General features: G+C 38.6%; 1 protein-coding gene across 1 annotated transcript in view; it reads left to right on the top strand.

Annotated features, from left to right (window-relative positions):
• The window catches only part of CD109 (CD109 molecule), a 114492-nt gene that overhangs the window by 49244 nt on the left and 38840 nt on the right, over nt 1–26408 (top strand). The window contains exons 6-16 of the mRNA XM_036316684.1: nt 1609–1648; nt 6036–6120; nt 13046–13142; nt 13412–13553; nt 14388–14497; nt 16936–17160; nt 17839–17940; nt 18028–18090; nt 19533–19709; nt 20188–20340; nt 26324–26398. Coding sequence (XP_036172577.1) covers nt 1609–1648; nt 6036–6120; nt 13046–13142; nt 13412–13553; nt 14388–14497; nt 16936–17160; nt 17839–17940; nt 18028–18090; nt 19533–19709; nt 20188–20340; nt 26324–26398 — 1269 coding nt within the window. The remainder of the gene's footprint in view (nt 1–1608; nt 1649–6035; nt 6121–13045; nt 13143–13411; nt 13554–14387; nt 14498–16935; nt 17161–17838; nt 17941–18027; nt 18091–19532; nt 19710–20187; nt 20341–26323; nt 26399–26408) is intronic.

The following is a 26408-nucleotide window of genomic DNA, read 5'->3' as shown; positions in this document are numbered from 1 at the left end:
TTCCTTCTGCCTTTTCTTCAGTTTTCCACGATGGCTGGCTTCTTTCCCTCCTTGGCATCCTTATTCCTTCCAAATGCAGGGCAGGGAGTTGAGGTTATTCTATGGGTCATTTGACAGATGGCCATGCCTCTTCAGGGAAGTCTGATTCTGCTTGTGATAAGGTTATTTTAATTTCTTGCAGGGGATACTGTATACTAACTAATCTGATGAACACTGTAAGAACCAGCGTGGGGATAGGAACCAATTTGTTCATTCATTTACACATGCATTCAAACCAAAAGACATTGAAGGCATGCTGAATTAGGTGCTGTGCCTTTAATGGCTTCGTATTCTATTACAGGAGATGGACACAAAGCAGATAAAGATAATATATTGTGTTAAGTAAAATGAGATTATGGGAGAGAAGGTCCACCTAACAACATGGGGAGAGGCAATCAAGGACGGGTGCCCGGTGGAGGCTAAATCCAGATAAAGAAGTCCAGAACGTTCTGTAGGCCATTCAGGTGGGGATGTCTAGAAGGTGGAGTTGAGTGAGAATCTCTGGGTTGAGGTTTGGGCTAGACATAACTATGTAGGGGTCATATAGAGATGGCAGTTAAAACCGTAAGAGTTGATGAGCTCATTAAGCATCTGGAGAGTGGGAAGAAATTGAGCTTAGGATGGGAAGGGCCAGCATTTCAGGATCAGAAAGAGAGAACCATTAAGGAAACAAGGAAGAAGTCTTGAAAATGTTTATATACTGAATGTTTATAGACAACTATTTTGTTAGTGTATAAGTAGTTACATTTGTTTCATACTTTGAAATTAACTATATCCTTCTTTTAGGATTAAAAAGAAACGTGTACAGTTGCTTTAGATTAACCAAGGATGATGTTTTAAAAGGCTACTTTTTTTTTATAGCTGCATCTCTGTATTTTATTTGATAACTTAGGGAATCAGAAGTAGAATACCGATATTATTAATGGAATTACTTAACTATTTTGAAGTAGTTCTATTTAATGTGTTACCTATGATTTAGAATGGACAGATAGAAATATGAAGAGTTAGGAAAAAGATAGGCCACATTTTTTTCTTTTGTGGAAAAGGAAATAATTAACAATATCTATTAAAATCAGGTAGAATGTATTGATTTAAGGGATACACTAGAAAATAATTCCAGTAATTGGAAAGGTAGAGGATGTTGGTCCACAATGATTTTGTATTCTTGATTATTTATAAGTATTTGAATTATGTGTAATTTAATTTTCTCCATTTTTTTAAATAATGATCTCTAAAACCAATTTGAAGTCCTTTCCTGTTAATTTGGCATATTGTCCTTGCCTCATTTCACAAATGAGAGCAGTCAGATGAAGCAGTTTGTTTAAATTATACTTAGAGTCAGGTCAATTTTTTATGTTAGTGAATTGGCAAGAAAAACTCATAAAATCCCACAGACTTCATGTGTAGATGATTAAAAATAAACTTCTGCAAATGAAAATAAACTGTTTTCTTTATTAAATCATTATAAGTGCATTAAATTCTCCCAAAATCTTTTTGTGAGGTAAGTAAGCAAGCAAAACAATCAAATAAGAACTCATATATTTTCTTTTTTTTTCTTTCTCCCAATAGGACCAGACATATTATCAATTATTCGAGGTTGCAGAATATGGTAAGGGTTTTTCAATTTATTTAGAAGGAAAACACATTTATTACTTTCCACAGAGATAAGAGAAATTTCCAAAAGATGTGTAATTTAAAGTAAAAATCCCAGTGTAGGTAAAATCCTGATGGTTCTTATAGATCTAATAATTTTTTCCTTTGTAAAAGTGCAAGTTATAAAAGGTCATTATAAAAAATAAAGGAGGAAAAAGATCACCTATAGTTCCATTATGCTAATCTATTTCTTGTGCTCAATTATTGTTTTTCTACTCTGTCTTGATCATAATATACATATTTAAAATTTTGTGAATATTGCACTTAGACACACATAGATGAAAAAAGTGTGAGCCAAGCATTTTGTTGGTGGAGGAAGAGAAAGGAGAGATGAGAGTGAAAGCATAGGATCTAGTATTAGTTTTAATTTTAATAGCTATTTTGAGGTTATACACAAGCTTTTTTATATGATTTGTGTCACTTTTTTGAGATTGTGTTTCATTCAGCTTTAGAAATTCTGGAGATAGTTTGCTTATACTTTTGTGGCTCAGCCTCCATGTAGCTTATACCACATCTAAGTCTCATGATCAATAGAGCTGGGAACAGCAAATATTTTTTACAAAGGGCCAGACAGTAATATTTTAGGCTCTATGGGTCTCTGTCTAACCACTGACTCAACTTTGCCACGAAGCAGCCACAAAAACTATGTAAGGCGATATGACTATGATCCAATAATATTTTGTTTGTGGACATGGAAATATGAATTTTAATAATTTTTACATCATGAAATATTCTTCTTTTGATTTTTCTCAAACAATTAAAAGTGCAAAAAACACTCTTAGTTCCTGCTGGTCATTATTTACTGACCCCTGACCTGGAATTCTGTTGTCCAGTTTGGGGTCACTCACCATGTGTGGCTGTTGAACACTTGAAATGTGGCCAGTACAAATGGAGATGTTCTCTAAGTGTGTAAAGCAAGATTTTGAAGACAGTACACAAAGAAAAAAGAAAAATAATTCATTAATAATACATTTTTATACTGATTATATTTTGGATATGTGGGGTTCAATAAAACATTGCAAAAATTAATTTCACTGTTTTTTTTTCTTTTTAAATGTGGCTACTAGAAATGTACAATTACACTGTATGGCTCACATTTTATTTCTTTTTGACAGCCTTGATCAAGAATAAGTCTGGGTGTCCAGGGTTTTTATAGGCTATTTTCACTTCATATAGAGGTGGTGCTGGGTTGTGGTATGTTGCTGAATGGGGTCTAGTGGAGGTGGGGAATTAATTGTCAACCGATGATATTTGAGGAGGGGACATTTGAATTTCCTTGTTCTAAGGAAACTCTACCTCTCAGTGTCCCCTAACTTCTGTGTTGGTGGAGAGCCTTGGAGGAAGGTCACAGTTGACCCCTATGGCTTTGTTGACTCTCCAATCCTAGATGGGTCTCGAGTCCAGGAGTGTCTTGGCACACCAAGGGCCTTTAGCCTGGTTTGGAGCTGGAGATCTGCCCTATGTTGTTGAGCCGTTGGCCTTCTTGCTACTACTCTTGTGTTAATTGAATGGGGAGTTGCCTTTTTATGAGATTGATCTACTTCTTTGGCCAGTGAAGTTAGAAAAAAAAATTTCTGTAGACTGAAAGAAAACAAAAATTGTATATTCTGGGGAGTTCTTTATATCAGACTAGAGGCCCAGTGCACAAAAATTTGTGCACTCGGGGGGAGGGTCCTTCAGCCAGGCCTGTGCCCTCTCACAGTCTGGGACCCCTTGGGGGATGTCCACCTGCTGGCTTAGGCCTGCTCCCCAGGGAATCAAGCCTAAGCTGGCAGTCAGACATCCCTCTGGCAGCCCGAGAGCCCTCAGGGGATGTCCACTTGCCAGCGGGACATCCCCACTGGAATGTCCCGCCACCACCGTTGTTCTGGCAGCCATCAGCCTGGTTTGTGGCTGAACAGAGCTCCCCCTGTGGGAGCACACTGACCACCAGGGGGCAGCTCCTGCACTGAGCATCTGCCCCCTGGTGGTCAGTGTGTGTCTAGTGACCAGACATTCCCAGTCGTTCTGCTGTTAGGGCCAATTTGCATATTACCCTTTTATTGTATAGGATAGAGGCCTGGTGCACTGGTGGGGGTCAGGTGGTTTGCCCTGAAGGGTGTCCTGGATCAGGGTGGGGGTCCCACTGTGGTGCCTGACCAGCCTGGATGAGGGGCTGAGGGCTGTTTTCAGGCTGGCCACACCCCCTTCAGGGTGGGGGTCCCCACTGGGGTGCCTGGCCAGCTTGGATGAGGAGCTGATGGCTGTTTGCAGGCTGGTCAAGCCCCCCAGTGGGACCCTCACCTCATGGGGGTGTGGCGAGCCTGGGTGAGGGGCTGAGGGCTGTTTTCAGGCTGGTCACACCACCTTCAGGGTGGGGGTCCCCACTGGGATGCCTGGCTAGCCTGGGTGAGAGGCTGATGGCTGTTTGCAGGCTGGCCAAGCCCCCTTCAGGGAGGGGGTCCCCACTGGGGTGCCTGGCCAGCTTGGGTGAGGGGCTGATGGCTGTTTGCAGACTGGCCACGCCCCCCGGCAACCCAAGCTCTCAGCCTCTCCTTTCTTTCTTTCTTTTTTGTTTTTCTGGGATTTATTTATCTTCTATAATTGAAACTTTGCAGCCATGAGCAGAGCTGAGGGCTGGCCAGGGCAGGCGGGAAGCTGGGCTTCCTCCATTGCCGGGGGCAACCCAAGCCTTCTGCTCACTCCAACTCGGTGGCCACCCCCATCTTAGTTGGGTTAATTTGCTTACTCACTCCTGATTGGCTGGTGGGCGTGGCTTGAGCATAGCAGAGGGACGGTTAATTTGCTTGTTTCTCTTTTATTATAAAGGATAGTATTAATATTGATAAAATATCTTAATTATATAAAGCTGACTAAAGTAGAGGTTTCTAATTTTGGAATTACCTACCAGTACCTATGACAAGAAAAAAAATATTTTGTAGCCATATCTTACCTATTAACTAGAAATTCTACTACACAACTTTGTCTTTGGTTACATTAGACTGTCACTAGATTTGCCTTTGCCTCAAAGGACAAGGAGTCTATGACTGCTGGGGTTGGACCCCAGCAGGTCCAGGGGTCCCCAAAGGTGTGGATGGAGACGTTGAAGAAGGAATGACATGGAGACAGCGTTCAGTTGATCAGCAGCCTAGCCAGGATCTCTAGCCAAGTTCTGGTCAGGATCTCCAGCGAAGTTCTGGTTAGGATCTCCAGCCAGGTTCTGCGTCCATGTTCTCTTGCTAGGTTCTCCAGCCAGGTTCTGTCCAGGTTCTCCAGCCAGGTTCAGTCACCAGGTTCTAGTCAGGTTCTCTTGCCAATTTCTGTAGTCAGGTTCAGTCCAGGATCTTTTGCCTTTCTCTCGCTAGGTTCTGTCTCTTGGTTCTGTCTCTAAGTTCTGAGGCCAGTTTCTGTCCAGGATCTTTTGCCATGTTCTCTCGCTAGATTCTGTCTCTAGGTTCTGTCTCTAGTTTCTGTCCAGAATCTTTTGCCACGTTCTCTCCAGCGAAGTTCTTCTGTCTCTAGGTTCTGTGTCTAGGTTCTGTGTCCTGTTGTCTTGTTACATCTGTATTTATACCAGTTGATTCCAATCCTATCAATCTCTATTCCAAAGGTTAGGGCGTTTCTTATCTCCATTCCAGGGAGTAAAGATTATGTAGCTTAAGCATGATTGTTCGTAGTTAAAGTGATTAATTACCCGCCTGGCACTTAGTTAAGGGGTTTTATTCCCTCCCTAACTTCAGGGGAAAATCCCTACCTGGGGAAACAACCTTTCTCAGAGAGGTGACCTTGGTTAAAACACATAGTGCCAAGAAGGTAAGCAAACATATTAAGAACAGTATGCCATATATGCCAGGTCCCTTGAAACAGCAAGGATGGACCGGCTCCCGGCATATGACTGCAAATGTGGCATCATCCAGAAGGAGAGACTTGGGGCCCTAGGATGTGCTTTTAGTAGCCAAATTGGTGAAAGGGTCTGAGGGAAGGGGCTGCTCTAGAAGCAGCTGTTTACCAAACAATATGGAAGTATTTTATCAAATAGTAAGGCCACAGTAGTGGGTGACAGCTGCTTTACAGCACTCAGATGCATTTCCATTTAGTGTTGTGGATACAATGTAGGTTCTACCAACAGAAGTTCCCACTGGCCTCCACTATCACTGTCTAGTCACTAGCTTCATTGGATTTCTGACTTTGGGTAAAGTGCTTTTCATCTAAGCCTTAATGTGTATTCATTTGGATCATAATGAATCTAATTTCAAATAGCACCAATTATAAACTCCTTTAGAGCAATTCTGTTTGTGATTTTTGTCAAGCTGTAAATGATAGTAAAATAGATTCTTTAACATATTTACTCTTTTTCCCCCCAGTATTACCGAAGTTCGAAGTTGCTCTGCAGACACCATTATATCATTTTTTGAAGTCTAAGAGTTTAAATGGTATTGTCACAGCAAAGTGAGTATCCTTTTTCATGACTACAAACTGTTATAAAACTTTATGACAGAGAACTCATCATATACCACAGAATAGTAGTACAATGTTCTGCTTATTAAGATACCTCAATGGGCAGGAAACAAATATCTACAATAAACAATTAAACATGGAACACGTCTGCACAGATCTTTGTACACATCTCTCTGCTTCCAAGTTGGTCCTGAAATATTTTCCACACACTAGTGTCTTTCCAAGACTAATCAAGGGATTTACATTATAGATTATGCCAGATTTGTTTTTTTAAAAAAGTACTGTTATTCCTCATTCTTAAGGCATGAATGGAGGTGATTTACCTCTTCTTAAATCATAATTTTTTACTCTGTTAATGATGGAGATTGACTCTTAGGGGAGGGATTTGGTTGTCTGATTGCAATTAGCATATGAGTAAATAATTCACACTCATCATTTCAGCATAGGTACACAGAGACTTCCAACCCACAGATGTATAGTGACTCCCGTGATTTGTATCTATTAGATTGAACAGCAAAGCATCTGGCTTTGCTGAGACAAAAAGCATCCTCAGAGTTCCAGACTAGCATTTCTCAAACTGAAGATGCAGACAATAGTATGGTGGTTACCAAAGGAAAAGGGATGTAGCGAAGGGTAGAGGAAGTTGAGTGGTGATCAACAAAGATTTGACTTTGGATGGTGGCCACAGAATGCAGTATACAGATGATGTATTATAGATTGTATACTTGAAACCTGTATAATTTTATTAACCAATGTCACCCCAATACATTTAACAAAAAAAGAAAAAAAAGGAACCTGACATATCTAGACTTAACATAAAAAACAAACAAACAGAATAGGCTTAAATTAGTGGTTCTCAAAAGTACAACCTGGGTTTGCCCTCAAGTAATTCTAGGACTGATCTCTTGTAGCTTTTATTTTTGATGCATCAATATCTGAGCTTTTTTTCCTGAAATTTATTTAGTTTCAGAACTTATTTGTAGTAGCTGATAAAAACTGGACCTCATCTCACTGCTGTCTCAGCGCCATGTTCCTCTCTTGGTGAGGGTTTGTGTCAGTGGCAAGTGATGGGCTGTGAGTCTCCTGGCAGAAGCAGTCCACAGAGCAAAACTTTCTGAGGACTCCTGCTTTAGATTCTATCCGGCCCAAATCACCTGAAGCCCATGCAACCCAATGGCAAAAACATGTCTCCGATTTATACACCAAGTTGGTTTTCTGCCATGTTCAACTAAGAAGTAGCTTCCAAAGTGAACTTGAGTATTGTGGATGGATTTATGGTTTAGAAAACATATTAATGCCTGCATTGTACATAATTTTTATCTTGCCCTTGATCTTGGCTGAAGGTTAAGCCTCTGTCTGGGTTTTATTTTGAGTTCTTTGACTAATGCTTATAAAACTTAGTAAGTGCAAATTCACACAGCCCATCAGTGTTTGCATAGGTTAAGTTGAGGGTGGATATAATCTTTGCTTTTGTTTTTCAGTGTTTTGCCAGGGATTTAATACAATTAGTTAAAACAGTGGCTCTTAAACTCTGGTAACTTCAGAAAATTTTATATACAATTTTAGGGGGTATATATCTCCTGAAGCCACACCCTCCTCCTCCTAGCCCAGTAACAAACCTTGTAGCTTCATCCTGATTCTCATTTGTTGAGCCTCTTTGAAATAGGAATGGCTGAGAGTGACATGATAATTGTGTCGGCTCTCTGGCATTTCTTTAGTGTTCACCACACTGTATTTTCATCATTTTCCTTAGTGTGTGTAGCAGTCAAGGTTCTATCATAGAAGTAGAATGAGTAGGGGATACATAGTAAGATTTGTTGCAAGGAATTAGCATATGCAAATGTGGGGGCTGGCTAGGCACATTCAAAATCTGTAGAGGAAGCCGTTAGGAGGGGTAGGCTGGAACTCTCTGGCATAGGCTGAAGTTGTCCACATGCAGAATTTCTTCCTTTTTAGGGAAGTCCAAGGTCTGCTTTTAAGGCCTTTCAACTGATTGAGTCAGGTGCACCCAGATGATCTAGGATAATCTCCTTAAAGCCAGCTGATTATGGAATTTAAACACAACTATAAAATACCTTCAACTCAACACGTAGATTAAATTTTGATTGTGTGACTGGGCACTCTAAACTAGTGACGTTCACACATCAAGACCTTTTCAGTATGTGTGCTTTGTCTGTTGTAGATAGTGAGCCTCTTTTTGCCATTGGAAGTTCTCAGATCTGGCTAGTTCTGATAATAATCCAAAGGACTCCTTTCTTCAAGCTTCAGTTGCCTAGGGATGATGTCTGTGGTTATGGCAAAGGAAGGTAGTTCTGTCCCAGGGCAGTGCGATCTTCTGTGTCATCATCCAAAGGCCTAGGCCCCTTTTCCCATAGGAATAAACTTTTCCTCTGTTCCAGCTATCATGAGTTTCAAGCTTACCAATGCAGTTTCAGGAGGGTCTGCTTTCATTCAGACTGAGGATATAATTAACAACTTTGCAACAGGCTAATGAAACCTTCTGACCAGCAGTGTCTTCTTTAAGTCTATTAAAATTGGCATAGACAGCCCACCAGCGTGGCTCAGTGGTTGAACATCAACCTACGAACCAGGAGGTCACAGTTCGATTCCCAGTCAGGGCACATGCCTGGGTTTGGGGCTCGATACCCAGTGAGAGGCGTGCAGGAGGCAGTCAATCAATGATTCTCTCTCATCATTGATATTTCTATCGCTCTCTCTCCCTCTCATTTCCTATCTGAAATCAATAAAAATATATTTTAAAAAATTGGCATAGCCCTAACTGGTTTGGCTCAGTGGATAGAGCGTCGGCCTGTGGATTAAAGGGTCCCAGGTTCGATTCCAGTCAAGGGCATGTACCTTGATTACAGGCACATCCCCAGTAGGGGGTGTGCAGGAGGCAGCTGATCGATGTTTCTTTCTCATCGATGTTTCTAACTCTCTCTCCCTCTCCCTTCCTCTCTGTAAAAAATCAATAGAATATAGTTTTTAAAAAGTTGGCATAGATCTATTCTATAAATCCTGTGTCCCAGAAAAGATTGAAATGATGATGAAGATGATGATCTTATGTCTGTCATAATGAAAGCCACATCTGTTCTCCCTTCAGAGGAGGTTCTTCTGTGTCCCTCCACTTAGGCCTTGGATGCTGCCTCCTATCAGAGGCTCCCAATCTCACTTCTTCTTTTACCTGTGCCTTGATTTCTTCTATTTTGTTCTTTAGTGGCCTCTTCACTATGTGTTTAAACATATTTATCATTAAAAGAAACAAACCTTCCCTTGAATCTCCTGTCTCCTTCCCAATACCGCCCTATCTTCCCAGCCTCCTTAGAGTTGCATTTGTCACTTCTTTACATTCCAGTCATTCTTCAGCCCCCTACAATCTGCCTTTCACCCTGAGTCATGCCACTGAAACTCCTTTTACCTTTCCCCGCTTTGTAGATCTGACATTGTTGTCCTCTCTATTTCTTTTCGTCCCCCGCCCCACCGCCTTCTTTCTTCTTGGCTACTCCTTTGAGGCTCTTTGAAGGCGACTCCCTTCTGCCTATCTTTGAAAAATTCTTATTTCTCAGAGTTCTATCTTGGGCTGTCTTCTTTCTTTACACATCTGAATTATCTTCTCCATGGCCAGGGCTTCTGCTACTGTTTGTAAGTTGTGACACCCGAATCTATATCTCTAGTCCATATTTCTGTATTGAGATACAGATCCTCATGTTTTCTCTCGCTGGGTATCCCACAGATTCTTTTACTAGTCATCTTCCCCTAAATCTGATTCTTTTCTGTGTCCTATCTTGGTGGACTGCACCACTATCTGTTTAGCTGCCCAAGTCAATTGCACTCTTCCCACTCCTTCAATCTCCACATCTAATCAATATCCAATGCTATTTGTTTTAACTCCATAATTTCTTTCAAATCCATCTCCATTGCCACTGTTTTGATTCAGGCCAACATCACCTTTCTCTCCTTAGTCACTGTTGTAGTTTCTGAAAAGGTTTTTCTGACTTCAGTTTTATCCTTCAGTCTTTTCTCTATGCTGAATCATCCAGAGTTCTTGCTGCTGTTCGCCTTTTCCCACTCCCCATCCTCGTCTCCCATCCCTTCCCCCCTTTACTCCTCCTCCTCTCCCTCTTCTTCTTCTCTCTTTATTTTAGGCTAAAGACAAATAAATTTTGACTCTTTTGCATGAAAATTTTCAGACCATTGCCTTGAGGATGAAGTTCAACATTTTTAGGATATCTTACAAAGTTCTTTTTTAATTTTTGTAAAAATATATTTTTATTGATTTCAGAGAGGAAGAGAGAGGAAGAGAGAGAGAGAGAAACATCAATGATGAGAGAGAATCGTCGATTGGCTGCCTCCTGCATGCCCACCACCAGGGATCGAGATGGCAACCCGGGCATGTGCCCTGCCCGGGAATCGAACCATGACCTCCTGGTTCATAGGTTGACACTCAACCTCTGAGCTATGCCAGCTGGGCTCTTTTCAAGTTTTATGTCCTTTGAAATATCTCACTCAAACCCTTCTCTAACCTCCCAAACTCTATTTCCAAATGTTACTTGTGCTTTCAAGAATGCAAAATGCTTTTTCTGACCAATAAGCCTTTACAATAGGCTGTTGCAAGGCTTGGCTACTTCCCCTAACCATCTGTCTTTATACCTCTCATAGCTCTAGTCACATAGTGCTGCTATTTGCTAGTCCACCGTTTTGAAGGTGGGTCTATTTCTTGCTTATCACTGCATCTTTGTGCCTAGTACAGTGCTAGTCATGTTGTAGGTATCTAATAAGTACTATTGAAAGAACAAGTGGATAAACAATATGGTCCATAAGGTTTCAGTTCCAAGCTCTATGAAGCACAGCAAAGAGCTTCATACCCAATCAAAAGCCTGCTATTTGGAATGAACCAAATTGAGTTGTATGGGCGATGGGTTTGGTCTTGTCACAGAATTAGAGGGTAAAGAGTGGGATTTGAAATCCAGTTGTTCTTTGGGTGTATTTTGGTGAAAGATGAGTTCTGTTGTCTTACCACTTGGATGGTTGTTATTAAGTTAGAGAGATGATTTTAAAATGTTTCATAATAGCTATTATAGTCATCTCTATGAGTAAATGATAAACAATTTAGGTTACCTTTTAAAAAATGTTTTTATTGATTTTTAGATAGAGAGGAAGGGAGATGGAGAGAGATAGAAACATTGATGAGAGAGACACATTGACCAGCTGCCTCCTGCATGCCCCCTACTGGGTAATTGAGCCCCCAAACCGGGCATGTGCCCTGACCATTAATCAAACCCAGAATCTCTTGGTCCATGGGAAAGCACTCAATCCACTCAGCCATACCAGCCGGGTTTAGGTTGCTTTTTTGCTAGTAACCATCTGTCTCATTTAGGCATAGTTAATGTGCAAAGCATTGCACATTACCCAAAGAAGAAGGTTAACAATCTCTTTTTAGTTTTAAAATCTATAACTTGAACATCTGTTCACTATTCCCACTTTATTAAAATAAATAATAGACTCTTTCCCACTAACCACAGTTCTGGAGAATTATAAAGAGAATATCTTTGATTTGCTTTTTAAAATGTTGTCAAACTACTACTTTCTGAAAAATTAGTGTATCCCAAATGCTTCCAGCTTCTATTTAGGACAATAACTGTCAGTATCCTTGTTTTATAGTTATTATAATCAGTTTGGGGCTTGGGAAGCTAAATCTGCTTCACATTTAAATCAAAATTAAAAAATATTTGTGTCTGAGAATACTTTAAATTATGCCTGGCGTTTAAAGTTCCCTGTACTACTCACGTGATATCATTCTTTTAAGATACAATATTATGATATTATAGATATGCATTTATTTAAACTTTAATAAGATATAGCAAGGTTGGGTTTTGAGAACTCTCTTTCGAATAAATGAATTTGATACTGAAATTGCTAACCCAGGTTTCCACTAACTTCACTGTTATCATTTGAAGACTGATTTATTTTATTCTTAATTTTGAATTTACTACATTTTACCATTGACTTTTGAGTTGAGTTGATTCAGACAGTTTCTGTGTTCAACTAATGGATTCAGGAAGCAGGAGCCGCAGTTTGATTTCTATAGTGCAGAGGAAAATCGACATCCAAGTTTGGCTCACATTTCACATAGACATGATGGAACCCAGGAAACACATTTAAAAAAGGCTTTCTGGCAAGAAAATGATTTACTAAAGATTGCCTTTCCTTCACATGAAGAGACTTTCTCATCATGAGAGGGGGTAAAATTAATACATAGAACGTAAGCAGCAGAGATGAGATTTAATTCAAGAAGTTAATTTTGGTACTATGCATTAAAAAAACCCCATGTACTCTTATTTTAAAATTTCCTGAAAAAAAAAAATCTTTGAGAGCCACGAGCCCATTTGGTGCCCTAGCATGTTTGGTCTAATAAGTCCTCCTGATTAATATTGAAACATGCAGCAATGAACCATGGTGATTGCAGTTTCAACAAACATGTTAAAATGTTCAAACACTGTGAATTCTCCTAGGCATGCATTTGGTTAATGGGCCAGTCAGGCCAGATTTCTGGAAGATAAGGTTTTCATAATCTTTTAAAAATCTTTGAGCAGAAAACTGTCACTTCCACTTATTGTTGTCTCTGGGGTCTCCGAAATGATTAGAGTCTGGGTAAAGTGTGTTCTAGGAACTGCTTTGAGGTTGTGTAGTTGAAAGTCTTCCTATTTTGGAGACTTAATTTCAAGGATAACTATTTATTAAGGACACTTAGCTATGCTTAGTTTTGAAAATTTGTAGTAAAAGTATATTTTAATATAATCCTTTTAAGTTGGGTTGCCAGTATATGCTATTGAAAGTAATATTTTTAATTGTGTTAGTTTGATAATATCAAATTGAAAATGTAAAAAAAACACCCCACCCACTTATTATTTTTCAGGTATACCTATGGGAAGCCTGTGAAAGGAGATGTAACACTTACATTTTCACCTTTATCTTTTTGGGGCATTAAGAAAAATATTACAAAAAAATTTAAGGTAACTTTTACAGATGTCTTACAACTAGTAATGGGGATAACTATGAGCATTCTTTTTCTAGAAATAAGATTTGTACTGAATTAACAAAATAACCAAGTGTAAGAAAAAAAGAGCTTTCTGACATTGGACAAGTGAGAATTTACCCTTTTATAGTGATTAGAGTCAAACCAGAGCCATCACATTGTTTAATGTGACTTAGTTTGAGTTTTAGTTCTAAAATTTGGATTGCTAAAGTGAAGAATAAAACTGATTTTTTTTTAACAAAACAGATAAATGGATCTGCAAACTTCTCTTTTAATGATGAAGAGATGAAAAAGTTAATGAATTTTTCAGATCAGCTTTCTGAACACATGTCTCCATCATCCCCTGGGCCGGTAGAAATTTTAGCCACGGTGACAGAATCACTTACAGGTTTGTAGACTTTGAAATGAAGGTACAGTTATATGTGTGGTGCTGCTCTGTCATCTTTCTTAATTTTTTTCTTTGTTTTGTTTTGTTAATCCTCACTGGAGGATATTTCTTCCATTGATTTTAGGAAAGGAAGGGGGAGGGGGAGAGAGGAGAGAGAGAGAGAATGATCGATGTGAGAGAGCTATGCTGGCCAGGGTTGCTCTGTCATCTTTCTTATTATAACTGGCATATTTGTTTGGGAACATCACTGCCTTTCTAAAGATGCTGTTAAATGCTGAAATTGTCACAACTGTTCATTAGTCCAGTGTGCAGAATGTTTTCATCACGAAGGGGAAATTTATTTCCTATAAAAGTCTGTAATTCAACCACATGTGATAGATAGTCGTAATTTTTTCCATTTCTGTTCTTTATTTTCAGCATGAGAACCACGTGGAAAGGCATACCTTTTTAGCTGACTGACCATCTTTGTTTTATTTTTTTTAAATCACTTAACATCTTCTGAAATCACACGTGCTCCCAGACAGTTTTCTCTTAATAATAAAATAAAGGTTAATTATGTGGATCTTTCTGTTGCTATTTCAACAGCTTTCACCAATCCCCCAAAGAGCAAAAGACTCTTCTGTCAGTGGCCTTAATCTGTTGGGGTGGCAGTCATGGTGCTTAGAAGGGACCCACGGAGGACAGAATAGCCACAGAAGCCGATGTGGGCATGAGGTTTCTGTGCCCTGATATCTTAACCCCTTGGGGAATTAGCTCAGATGGAGACGTTTGGTGGCTAGAAGCTGTTGGTGAACTATAACTTTGGCTTTCTAAATGATGTCATTTCCAAAACAGGTATCTCAAGAAATGCAAGCTCCAATGTATTTTTCAAGCAGCATGAGTACGCCATTGATTTCTTTGATTACGCTACTGTCTTGAAGCCATCGCTCAACTTCACAGTCACTGTAAGTTGGGATATTTATCAGTGACCTAAAAGCATTAAGTTCAATTAAATGAAACAAAGTCCAAAATAATATTTTTTTTCAGTGCTTTTCTAAAAATTTAAGCTAAAAGTGGACAGATTACTTTTCCTATTTAGATTTATGGGGTATATAGAATTGTTTCCAAATGACTTTTGTCTAATTTTTCTAAAAAGGTAGTTTCCAGCAAAGGTATTTTTCGAAATTTATTTAATAACCTATTTAAGTTAGATTTGGGTTGTTACAATGAAGTCTTTATAAAGTCTTTGAAGGAATTAGATGCTGATCAAAATTATTCAATTTTAATTAGATTTTTATAGTGACTAATTTTAGTTCTAGCAAAGAGGTAGCATTAAAAAATGATCAACAAATCTAATTTTTTTCCTTTTTTAAGAGAATGTTGAACTATCACTTGTTAATTGAGTGAATGTTGACACTGTGTAAGGCATGGTGATCTATTGGACTGGAGAGATGAGAAAGATGCAGCCCCTGCCGTAGATTCACAGTTTTTGTGATGGTGATAAGAAAATACACACACACACAACTAGAATTCAGGGCAGGCTAAGTGTCATGAATACATTTCTACAGGGATTTAAAATAGGTGTCAACAACCTTTTTCTGCAAAGGGCTAGATAATAGCAGATATTTTCAGCATTGTGGGCCGTATGATCTCTGTCAGAGCTACTTGACTCTGCCGTGGTAGCATAAAAGCAGCCACAGCCACTTTGTAACCAGCGTGGGTGGCTCTGTTCCAGTAAAACTTTATTTACAGAGACTGGACTTGGCCTCCCAACCTGTTGCAGTTTGTTGATCCTTCCTTTAAAGAAAGGAGGCGTCCCTTCTTGTTGAATGACTCAAGAGAAATTTTAGATAGTTTCTGATTTCAGTGACCTTATAATTGACAGTTTGAAAAGGTAAGTAAGTAAAACCAAACACCAAAAACCAAAAAATATAGTAACTTCCAAATGAGTTGAGTGAAACAATGAGAGCCCTAGCTGATTTGGCTCAGTGGATAGAGCACCAGCCTGTGGACTGAAGGATCCAGGGTTTGATTCCTGGTCAGGGCACATGCCCGGGTTTCAGGCTCAATCCCCAGTGGGGGGCATGCAGGAGGCAGCCGTTTAATGGTTATCTCTCATTATTGATGTTTCTCTCTCTCTCTCCCTCTCCCTTCCTCTCTGAAATATATGTGTATATGAGAGCTGAGGGAGGAAGAATTGGCTTTGGGATAGGGAGGAGGGTCATTAAAGGGATGCTCTGTGGAAGGGGAAACTTTAAGCTATTTGTTAGAAGATCAAACAAGGATTTTAAATGTTTGGGTGTGGGGTTGGGAGATGGCGGGCAAGATGAGCGGAGACGCAACTTGACCAGTGCAATTGCAGCAGAGAACTTGTGTCTGGGAATCGTCAAGAAGAAAACAGGAGGCAGATCTTGAGGAGTTGTAGAGAATCCTAAATGGCTCACATACGTGTTTGAACTTTATGCTCCAGGCAGTGAAGAGCCTAGGAGCCTGTGAACGTGGAGGGGTATGGAGGAAGCAGTGTTCCAGGGGGACTGATCAAGGGCCTGTGCAGGAGGCTGGCAGCCTCGTGGTGGTGGATGTGGGAGTGGAGAGGATGAAAGAGAGAAGTACAGTATGAGACTTGGTGTACATTAGATTTGGGAGGTGGGGAAAGGGAGGGAAAATTCAGAGACAAGCCTGGCAGAATTGCGGTGTTAGTAAAAAGAGGACTGGTGAGATGGTTACTCAGTTTTAAATGTGTTGAATTTGAGATGACAAGGTTATACAAGTAGAAATATCCTGCAGGGTATTAGAGGTGTTGAGCATGAGCTCCAGAGTGAGGTGTGGATGGCAGTAGGAAGACAGAAGAACAGATCATTGATAATTTGGTTTTGACAAATCTCCACATTTAGGGAGAGGGAAAAGGAACCAAGAAGGGCACTGAGAGGATGGAGGAAGAGGGGTGTGAAGTGAAGGAGGTTGTTGGGGAGCCACTGAAGGCAAGAGAAGCTATAATATCAAGAAGGGAGTCATCAGTGGAATCTTCAGGAAGTTAGGGTGCCACTAATAATTTTGATAGTTTGGTTTTATTGATGGAAACTGGGTTCAACTGAACTTAAATCCTTGACTTCTCTTTCTCTTTTTTCAATACATTTTTATTGATTTCAGAGAGGAAGAGAGAGGGAGAGAGAGATAGAAACATCAGTGATGAGAAAGAATCATTGACCAGCTGACTCCTGCACACACCGCCCCCCCACCCCCCCTCCGGGGATTGAGCCAGCAACCCGGGCATGTGCCCTGACCAGGAATCGAACCATTTCCTCCTGGTTCATGGGTCGATGCTCAACCACTGAGCCATGCCAGCCAGGCTCCTTGGCTTCTCTTGTAACCTGTTTTTAAAATGTTGTGTTTTGATTATTAGGTGAAGGTAGCACGTTCTGATGGCAAGCAACTGACTCTTGAAGAAAGAATGAATAATATAACAATAATGGTGATACAGAGAAACTCTACAGAGTACGGGAGAGGATGGAATAATAGAAATCAGGAAATAGAAGCTTTCCAGGTCCTAAACTATTCTGTCCCCCAGAATGGAATCTTAAAGATTGGATTCCCAATCCTGGACAATTCCACTCAGCTACAATTAAAGGTACCATCTGTTTTCCATCATTATGGTACTGCAGTAGCATCATTAAAATTGTAACCTTGTGGTAAGGCATTCAATCTGCTGGAGGTCAAAGTGCACAGGAAGTGGACATGTTTCTATTTCTAAAAATGGGGGAAAGTGTTAAAACTAATTTAATGACAGTCTCTCAAGGTTATACTGAATGCTTCCTCATTCATTCATTTTGAAAAGCATGGAAAAATATAGCAAACTGAAAATATGGTGGAGAAGCTCCCCAAACTCCAAGTCTAGGTTGATTCTCAATCACTTGAAATTGTGTTTTGGCAGGAGCCAAATATGATTTCTTGCTTGTAAATGAGCTCTGTGTTGTGGAGAAAAGGAAAGGAATCCTTTTTCGTATCATTTTCCCTTCTCACAATGTTTCCCCATAATATACCTTTGTTTCTGAAATAAGTTAGGACTATGCTTTTATTCCTCTTAGATCACGAAGATGAAGACACTCTTCTGTGTTTTACAGCTATCACTTTGTTTATAGTATAAGCTATGAAATGATAAAGATCTAGTGTCTGGGGAATGTATTTTTCCTACATGAAAAAAATGTAAAAGTGTATTTGCTTTTCAGTAATTGTGCATCAGGGTAAATCTTTTCTCAAGGTGCTGCTAAAAAATAAAATTTTATAGCTCCCTTTTCTTTTGTTATAGGCCTTTTTTCTTAATAGTGTGAATAGCATGGCAGCTTATGGTGTATTTAAGTCTCCTAGTAAAACATACATCCAGCTAAAAACAAGAGATGAAAATATAAAGGTAATGCTTACAATCACTTGATAATTGTAATATAATTATACTCTTATGCCATTAATATGTACATATTAATGAAGATGTTTTTTCTAGGTGGGATCACCGTTTGAGTTGGTGGTTAGAGGCAACAAGCAATTTAAGGAGTTCAACTACATGGTAATCTGTTATAGAATCTAAATTTATGATCTATTATGGAATTATCTTAAATGGTGTCTACCTTATGTCTAGACTAAACATACTAGTTAAAAAATATTTTTAATAATTTCATAGAGGAAGGAAGAGGGGGAGAAATAGAAACATCAACGATGAGAGAAAATCATTGATCAGCTGCCTCCTGTACACCCCAAACTGGGGATTGAGCCCACAACTCAGTCATGTGCTCTGACTGGGAATCAAACCGTGACCTTCTAGTTCATAGGTTGATGCTCAACCACTGATCCACAATGGCCAGGCTAAACTTACTTATTTTTAAAATTCAGCCTCACACTTTTTAGCCTGTCTTTTTTATACTGTAATCACAATATAGCCTGTCTTCTTTTCTTGCCTATATTTGCATTTCCAATTTAAGACAGGTAATGAAATGTTGCGTTACATTTAAAATTTAACTTTTAAAATTTAAATTTATATTAGATATTCCCCATATCTTCACTGCAGAAAATTATAAAATATAAGAAAAACAAAAAAGAAAGTAAAATTGTTACCCTTAGCCTTGTAGTTTTGCTAATCCAGGTCTTCCAAAGATGCTCTGTATTCCTTCCATTCAAAAATAGACTTTTAAAAAATTTCTTAAAAATTATTTATTTATTTTAAATTATAGTTGGCATATACTATTATATTAGTTTCAAGTGTACAAAGAGTGACGAGACATCTATATGCCTTATGAAGTGATCACCCTGATAAGGCTAGCACCCATCTGACACCATACATAGTTATTACAATATTATTGACTATATTTTCTATGCTGCACTTTATAGCCCCATGACTATTTTTATACCTGGCAGTTTGTACCTCTTAACCCCTTCATCTTTTTGCCCATCCCCCATCCTCCTTCTATCTGGCAATCATCAGTTTGTTCTCTGTATCGATGAGTTTGTTTCTTTTTGTTTTGTTTATTTGTTTTGCTCTTTAGATTCCACATATATATGAAATCATGTGGTGTTGTTCTTTCTCTGTCTGACTTATTTCACTTGGCATAATGTCCTCTAAGACCATCCATGTTGTTGTAGATGGCAAGATTTCATTATTTTTTGGCTAATATCCATTGTATATATCCACTACATCCTCTTTATCCATTGTTTATCAGTGAGCATGTGGGTTGCTTCCAGATCTTGGCTATTGTAAATAATGCAAAAGATAGAGTCTTAGTGAAACTACTACTGTTGCCTCAGTCAGTGTTGCTTTGTCTTATCCTTTCCTATTTCCCAACCTACATGTACTCTCTGTGTTGGTCAGGGTGGCTTTCTGGCATTCAAATCGACTTTGAAGTTGGTTTAAGTAAAAAAATTTGTGTGTATAGTTAAAATCATGATAAATGTAGCTGTGGTTGAAATTCTCACTAGCTTTAACATAAAATGAAACTCAACTACTATGTTTTTCAGGTAATATCCAGGGGACAGTTGATGGCTGTGGGCAAGCAAAATTCAACAACCTTCTCTTTAATACCAGAAAATTCTTGGGCTCCAAAAGCCTGTGTCATGGTGTATTATATTGAAGATGATGGGGAAATTATAAATGATGCTCTAAAAATTCATATTCAGGTTGATTTTGAAAATAAGGTAAGGTTTCAGGTAATGATGTTTAAAATAAAACTTTATATTTGTGAAGTATAAGAAATGTAATATTTCTTTGGAAAAGTATCATTAAACCAAACTGGTTAGAAATTTATATTCATTTCTAGAACTATGCTTAAATCTCTTCATATTTAGTTACTACATGTGTAGTACTGCTGCTTTCTCTCCAGCACTGGCTGGGAGCTCAGTTGTGAGGGATGGAGAAAGGGAAGAGGAAAGATAGAGAGTGAAGGGTAATTTAGATTTATGCCACTGTGAGACGTTCCATCACTTGCAAACACTGTGGCAGTAAAGTTTTTTACTTTTTAAAATTCCTTTTCCTAGAGAAGGCTTATGTGTGGTTTCAGAATGATCTCTGAGTCAAGGCAACCGTGGAATTTTTGCTAGATTTTGAAGTGTTGCTCTGTTATTGGTAAATAATGCTTTAACCAGTGAAATCAATCCAGTTCTCTCCCTTTCTTAGGTAAACCTATTCTGGAGTAAACCTCGTGCTGAGCCATCTGAGAACGTCTCTCTGAGGGTCGCTGTGACACAGCCCCACTCGCTAGTGGGGATTGTAGCTGTTGACAAAAGTGTGTACCTGATGAACGCCTCAAATGATATTACAATGGAAAATGTGAGTTTAGCTGTGTCTCCTTCCAAAAATACACGTGAAAGAGAAACTATTTCAGGACTTCAGATATCTAAAAGAAATTGCATTAGTTCCTCTTCAGGTGAAGTTAATACCCAGGAAAGCTTCCAAATGAACTAGGATCTGCATTTCAGTCATTATGTTGGGAAGAGGCTTATGTGGTCCATTGTCGTTGCTGTCTTACACGAGAAATGCCACCTGCAGTTTTCCCTCATTTTCATACTATATTTTAATTTAAGACTCTTGAGGCAGTACTGGGAAATTGACTTGCCCAATTCTGGGTGACATCGGATCAGAGAGCTTTTGATAGTTTTGAAATACCTTCTATTTGGCTACACATATGGTTAGAAACGATTACAGTCCACATTGAATCAGAAATTTGCAGTGTATTGAGGGAGTGAAATCATGTGAAACTTCAGAAAATTTACAAAGCAAGAAGTATGTGAATGTCTAGTGTTACACAAACGAATACCCTATTTATTAGTCCTTTCAGTTTTATTTGTAAGTTCTTGATTTATCCTTGTGTACGAGTGCCAGTTGAAATCTAGATTGTATAACTTATGCCTGTTAGTTGATTATGTACAGTGATTAACAATGGCAGGAAGAAAGATATATATGCTTATACTAATTTGGTCATCTTATTGTAAAATTAATACTCTTGAGGAAAATTATACTTTTTTTCGGTCTATACAGCTAATTTTTTTCAATCCTTTAAAAAACAAACACAACTCATTTATAGCCTATTGGTCATATTTTTCTCTTGCCTTTTCTAAAATTCACAGTATTCTAAAAAGTATATAGCATCTTGCAATTGATTTAACTGAATATAGTAATAGCTATCATTTTACAACTTTATAAACATCTTAAATATTTTTATTTTTTCATCCCTATATGTGTGCACATGTGCGCACACACGCAAACACACACACTTTTATCTGGTGCTCATGCTCTCTGTGTTTCCTGTCTCTACCACTGTCTCTCTGTCTCTTTTTATATTTACATTAAATATTGCCATAACTAAAATTGCTACTTCAGCTTTCTTTAGGTTTATACCTGCCTGGTGTGTTTTCCCATCATTTAACTAATTAATTAATTAATTAATTTTTAAATGTATTTTTATTGATTTCAGAGAGGAAGGGAGAGGGAGAAAGAGATAGAAACATCAATGATAAGAAAGAACTATTGATCAGCTGCCTCCTGCTTGCTCCCTATTGGGGATCGAGTCCACAACCCAGGCATGTGCCCTTGAATAGAATCAGTCCACAGGCTGACGCTCTATTCACTGAGCCAAACCAGCTAGGGCCCTATCATTTTATTTTAAACCTTTTGTGAGTTTTGGTTTTAAGTATATTGTACAGCTAGCACTTAACTATAACTTGCACTTGTTTTTTTAATATAATCTGATAGTCAATATCTTTTAACTAGAGGCCTGGTGCACGAATTCGTGCATGGGTGGGGTCCTTCGGGGTGGCCTGCGGGATTGGGCCAAAACTGGCTCTCCGACATACCCTGAGGGGTCCCGGATTATGAGAGGGCGCAGGCCAGGCTGAGGGACCCCACCAGTGCATGACTGGGGCCGGGGAGGGACTACAGGAGGGCTCCAGAGTGTGTCTGGCCCCGTCTTGCCCAGTCCTGACTGGGGCCGGCTAGAGAGGGACACAAAAGGTTGGCCAGCTGGGGAGGGATTGTGGGAAGGACCGCAGGGGGCTCCAGAGCATGTCTGGCCCATCTCCCTTAGTCCTGATCAGCCGGATCCCAGCAGTAAGCTAACCTACTGGTCGGAGCGTCTGCCCCCTTGTGGTCAGTGCATATCATAGCAACTGTTCAACCAGTTGACTGTCTACCCCCTGGTGGACAGTGCATGTCATAACGAGCGGTTGAGTGGTCTTAGCATATCATTAGCATATTACACTTTGATTGGTTGAACAGTTGACCGGTCACTGGATGACTGGACACTTAGCATATTAGGCTTTTATTATATAGGATAAGCTTATTTAACCCACTTACACATTTCTTGTGGTATTTCTTGTTCTAATTAGAAAATTTCTGCTTTTTTATTTTATTTGTATATTTAATTTTTAAAAATAATTCTTTATTGTTGAAAGTATTACATATGTCTACTCCCCCCATTTTCCTCCAGCCTGCCTCCTCCCTTCCTCCCCTACCTTAGGATCTCAGTGCCCTATTGTCTGTGTCCATGGGCCATGCATATATGCATACAAGGTCCTTGGTTGATTACCTTCCTCCCACCCACCCTCCCCCCTCATTTGCAACTATAGTTGTTATTTTATATTTTAAAATTTATACTACTCTTTTTTGTTTCTGTTTTCTTCTTTTCATGGGATAGATCAAATTTTGTTCTGCTGATTTTGCAAGTTATACATTCTATTTTTATTCCTATGATAGATGCCCTTAACTCACGAACTATACTTATATTAATATCCTTACTGATTTCTTAAGATTATCAACATTTGTGTCTTCATCTAACAAGACAATCATTTTAGTGCACTCTCATAATATTCTTGTACATTCTTTTTGTCTCTCCTCATTAGATTTTAACTTCCCCACTTCTGCCCAGATCATGTTGGTATTGTATATAATTTTAGTTCTGTGTTATTATTGATTGCTTTTTAAATTTTTTAGTTCTGGAAACTGACACCAATTATTTCTTCATATATTTCCTCTTCTCCATTTTAATTTTTCTCTTTTCCAGGACTCTCATTATTTAGAGATTGCCACTTCTATTCCTTCGCATCTCTTAGCTTTTTCTTTTTACGTTTTTCATCTCTTTGTCTTTTCTGTATTTCTTTGGGAGAATTCCTCATTTGACTTTTCAGCTCACTGATCATTCATCAGCTGTCTCCTACTTTGATCTCTTACATTGGGTTTGTTATGTCAACTATTACATTTTTAATATCTATTATTTTCCTTTGGTTATCTTTTGTTCTTGTTTTTTATTGATAATATTTTCCCTGTCTCATTATTTACTGGGTTTATTTTAAATCTTGAGCTGGCTTTTCCAGTGTTCTGCTTCATGTGCTGTGTTGTCAGGTTGGATGTCTTTTATGGAAGTTATACTCTTTGAATGGCTAGTTGATTTGGCAACTACTCTGATAAGTCTGTTGAGGAATAGTAAGTGTAAGAGATCCTTCAGGAATAATTTTCAGACACCATCCTTTCCTTCGTTAGCCTTTGCTGCAGCTTGGCAATGTCTTTTTATTGAGTCAGTGAGGAAAGAGGGATATCTATATGAGTTAGATGCTGTTTCCTAGGAAATTGCATCAGTTCACGCCTGTGTGTCACCAGAAGGTGATCTTGCATGCCTTTGTGTTCTGTGGCACTGAAACCTTTTTCTCTCCATTATGTCTGGCTCTGTCTCCAATGTCTGTATTGGGCTAATAACTCTATTTGCCAGCTTGTTGAGGTAATATGACATTTTGTTTTCTCATTTGGTTTTTGTCTTCTTGGTGCCTAGTCTAGCACCCTGTTTGTTTACCATGGATGCGATAGTGGTTGTTGTTAGCATAGCAGAAACATTGGTTATGGGTGTTTAACTTTAAACTTGGTTTGGTTTTTTGAACTTCTACTTGTAATCTTTTATGATTTTTATTCCTGCCTTTGTGTTAATTTGTCTGGTTAATGCTAATGTAAGCAAGGGAGATGTATCAAAATAGTTACTAAAAGGGTATATAATATTTTAACTCTTTTATTGTAGTAATATATATATATATATACATATATATATATATATAATATAAGTACAATTTTTAAAAGTACAATTCATTCATTCATTTACATTCATAATGCTGTACAACTACCACCAGTATTTTTCCAAAACATTTCATCACTCCAAACAGAGACTCTGTAATCACTGAGGAATAATTCCCCATTCCTCCCTTCCTCCAGCCCTTGGAAACCTCTAATTACTTCCGTCTTTATGAATTTGCCTATTTCAGCTATTTCATATAAGTGGCATCTATATATATAAAAGGCCAATATGCTAAGTGTCCCTCCACCCATTGAGTGGTCACTATGACGTGCACTGACCACTACGGGTCAGATACTCAATGCAGGAGCTGCAGTGACGGGCGCTCGCCATTTATAGAGAAATGGCAGCGTGGACTTGGCGCCAACAAAGCAACATTCAGCTTCCCCCAAATGGGACACAGGCCCCACCACCACTCTGGAGCAACAGCCCACCAAATCGCAGCTGACACTGCCATGGCACAAAATGTGGCCCACAGCCCAGCCCAGCCTGGAAACGGTGTCTGTGGGCGCCGGGTAATGATGTCACATAACAACACCCGGCTTCCTCTCCCTAGTGACTAGCTATCTTTGGAGTTTCTTCAGCCCAGGAACAAGACTTGCTTTATAGCCAGGTGCAAACATTTTACACTGTAACCAAGTGTCTGTGAAGCATTTTCCTGTGCCTCATCTCATTTGATCCTCATAGAAGTCCTGGAGTAGGGATAGGAGACTCGGGGGAATCCTATTTTCTTTTCATTAGCCAGAGAATGGAGATTTAGAAAGTTTAGAAACTTGACCCAACTGAAAAGAAGTAAGGAATAGTGGACCTTGAAAATGACTTCAGGTTTTCTCACTGTGCAGAATATAGTCAAACATTGCTATAGTTAAATATTTTACACTTTGTTCTCCATGCATGATCTACAATAATAATCTGCTTCATGTCGATATTTACTGCTGTGTTGCTGGCAATTACCTGAAAGAGATGTTGGGGTGCTTCACTGGGCTGGAAAAGTTTAGCTAAATCAGAAATCAAGTTTAATTAAGCAAGTTTATATCTATCTATCTATCTATCTATCTATCTATCTATCTATCTATCTATTGCTAAGTTGACTTGCACATGCTAGGTCTTGCTGGCTCCAATCGCATGCATGTGTTTTGATCTGTCATTGTCAATTGTGAATTTGGTTGACATGTCTATTATTGAGAAAGGGTGAATAGCGATATTAAAATATTTCTTCTAATTAATTTCCTTTCAATGTGCACAAATTCGTGTACCGGGCCACTTAGTCATTTAATATTTGTCCTTTTCAGTCTACCTTATTTCACTTAACATAATGTCTTCAAGGTTCCTCCATATTGTAGCTTGTATCCAAAACTATGTTTTGTCGGCTGAATAATATTCTGTTGTATGCATATAACACATCTTGTTCATGTATTCTTCTGTTGATGGATGCTTAGGTTGTTTGCACCTTTTGGCTATTGTAACTAAATGCTGCAATGAACATTGGCATACAAGGATCTCTTTGAATCTCTGTTTTCAGTTCTTTTGGGTATATACATAGGAGTGTAATTGCCAGGCCATAGTCTAATTCTGTGTTTAACTATTTTAGAAACTGCCAATTTTACTCACTCTTGCTAACAATGAATACTGCTCTTAAAAATTAACATTGCAAATGTGATACATGCAAATATCTCTGCAAAAACTATCTCATAGATGTTGTAATTTGCATTGATTTGATTATCAATGAAGTTGACTATGTTTTCTGCTTATTAATAATTTGTATTTCATCATTTGTGAATTCTCTCTTTGTATTATTTTTAAAAAATTTAACTGATATTTTGCAGAACTTAGTTTAACCATTGAATTTTGCTTATCTCTGCCAAACATATTGGTCATTTTAATGCTGACTTCTATGTGTTGGTCTTGTCATCCAGTAGACATTTCAATTCCTCTTGGGCAAAACTCAAGTCCATAATTCTTAGGAACTCTTGATTGCTAAACAGAGTAAAAACAAATTTAAATAAGAAATGTAATTTTGACTGAATGAATCATAAGCAAGACATCTACATACTCATTATTTCTCCATTTGTGTCATTTTCAAATTTGATAAGTATGTGGGCTGTGTCTTATCTAAATTACTAGTATATATAAGAAATATTGCCCAGCACAGAACAGGTTGGTATGAATTGATCCATTCCATATATTTTATCTTCTCCTTAGGTGGTCCAGGAGTTGGGACTTTATAACATGGGATATTATTTAGGCATGTTTGTGAATTCTTTTGCAGTCTTTCAGGTATGTTTAT

This window comes from Myotis myotis, unplaced genomic scaffold (genome assembly GCF_014108235.1).
Source record: "Myotis myotis isolate mMyoMyo1 unplaced genomic scaffold, mMyoMyo1.p scaffold_m19_p_7, whole genome shotgun sequence".
Classification (NCBI taxonomy): Eukaryota; Metazoa; Chordata; class Mammalia; order Chiroptera; family Vespertilionidae; genus Myotis; species Myotis myotis.
This window is presented reverse-complemented; position numbering and strand designations above follow the sequence as displayed.